This window comes from Galeopterus variegatus, unplaced genomic scaffold (assembly GCF_000696425.1).
Source record: "Galeopterus variegatus unplaced genomic scaffold, G_variegatus-3.0.2 Scaffold18091, whole genome shotgun sequence".
Taxonomy (NCBI): domain Eukaryota; kingdom Metazoa; phylum Chordata; class Mammalia; order Dermoptera; family Cynocephalidae; genus Galeopterus; species Galeopterus variegatus.
Window position 1 is genome coordinate 1 of NW_007744202.1, and position 864 is coordinate 864.

Genomic DNA, 864 nt, shown 5'->3' on the forward strand with positions numbered 1-864 from the left:
TGGGCCTGCTGTGCTGACAGGTGGAAGCAGCGAACCATCGAGGTCAGTGGGAATTCAGGGCACGTGGGAAACGGGGTGAAGGTCGTGCCCACTGGCCGTGAGCTTGGAGGAATGGTGTGTGATGAGCTTCTGTGTTCCCACAGGCCACCGAGGCCCAGAGAGCTTGTGGAAAATGAAGATCTGTTGCCTCTCCTTCCGGCAGATTTATGCTGGCTTTGTCTTAAACGGGGTCAAGAGCTTGGAGACATGTTCGTGTCGCCTGCTGGGAAGCCAACAGAACCATACCATCGGCATCCACATTGCTTACAGGGACTGGGAGGACGACACCTCTCGGGAGCTGCTGCAGGGGAGGCTCAGGATGACGCCCGCTCAGATTCAGGCCTTGCTTCGGGAATGGGAAAAGTTTGGCCGAGGAGTGGTAGCTGGTAAGTGACAATGTGCCGATCGTTGTACAGATGAGTCCAAGAGCTGCCACCCTGGATCTGGCTGGGGAGTTTGGGGGCTTCTCTTTTATTTTGAACTGGTTTGTGTGTTTGCTGCAGTTTTCTGAAGCAATGCACGTTCAAGGGGGCAGCAAGGGGCCCTGGGCTGGGGTCTGCAGGCCCAGCTTGCCTCACCTCCGGTAAATCATTTCTCTGCTCTTGGCTTCGGTTTTTGCTTCTGATCTGTGAAGCTGGGTCAGGTCCATGATGTCATGTGGTGCTGGGCTGTGCGTGTGCGTGTGTGGGTGAGCATGTGGGGGGGCAGAGACCAACAGAGGCAGCACAGCACATTGTGTGGGTTGGCTGCCTGCCTGGCTTCATATGCTTGCCCTGTCCCCACCACCAGTGGCACCCTGTGCTAATCCCTTCTCCTCCGTGGGTG

At 56.8% G+C, this 864-nt stretch overlaps 1 protein-coding gene across 1 annotated transcript in view; it reads left to right on the forward strand.

The window, feature by feature from the left end:
• The first annotated feature begins 172 nt into the window (after positions 1 to 172).
• Positions 173 to 864, forward strand: part of LOC103582836 (protein CXorf40B-like) — a 2,072-nt gene continuing 1,380 nt past the window's right edge. The window contains exon 1 of the mRNA XM_008564320.1: positions 173 to 425. Coding sequence (XP_008562542.1) covers positions 173 to 425 — 253 coding nt within the window. The remainder of the gene's footprint in view (positions 426 to 864) is intronic.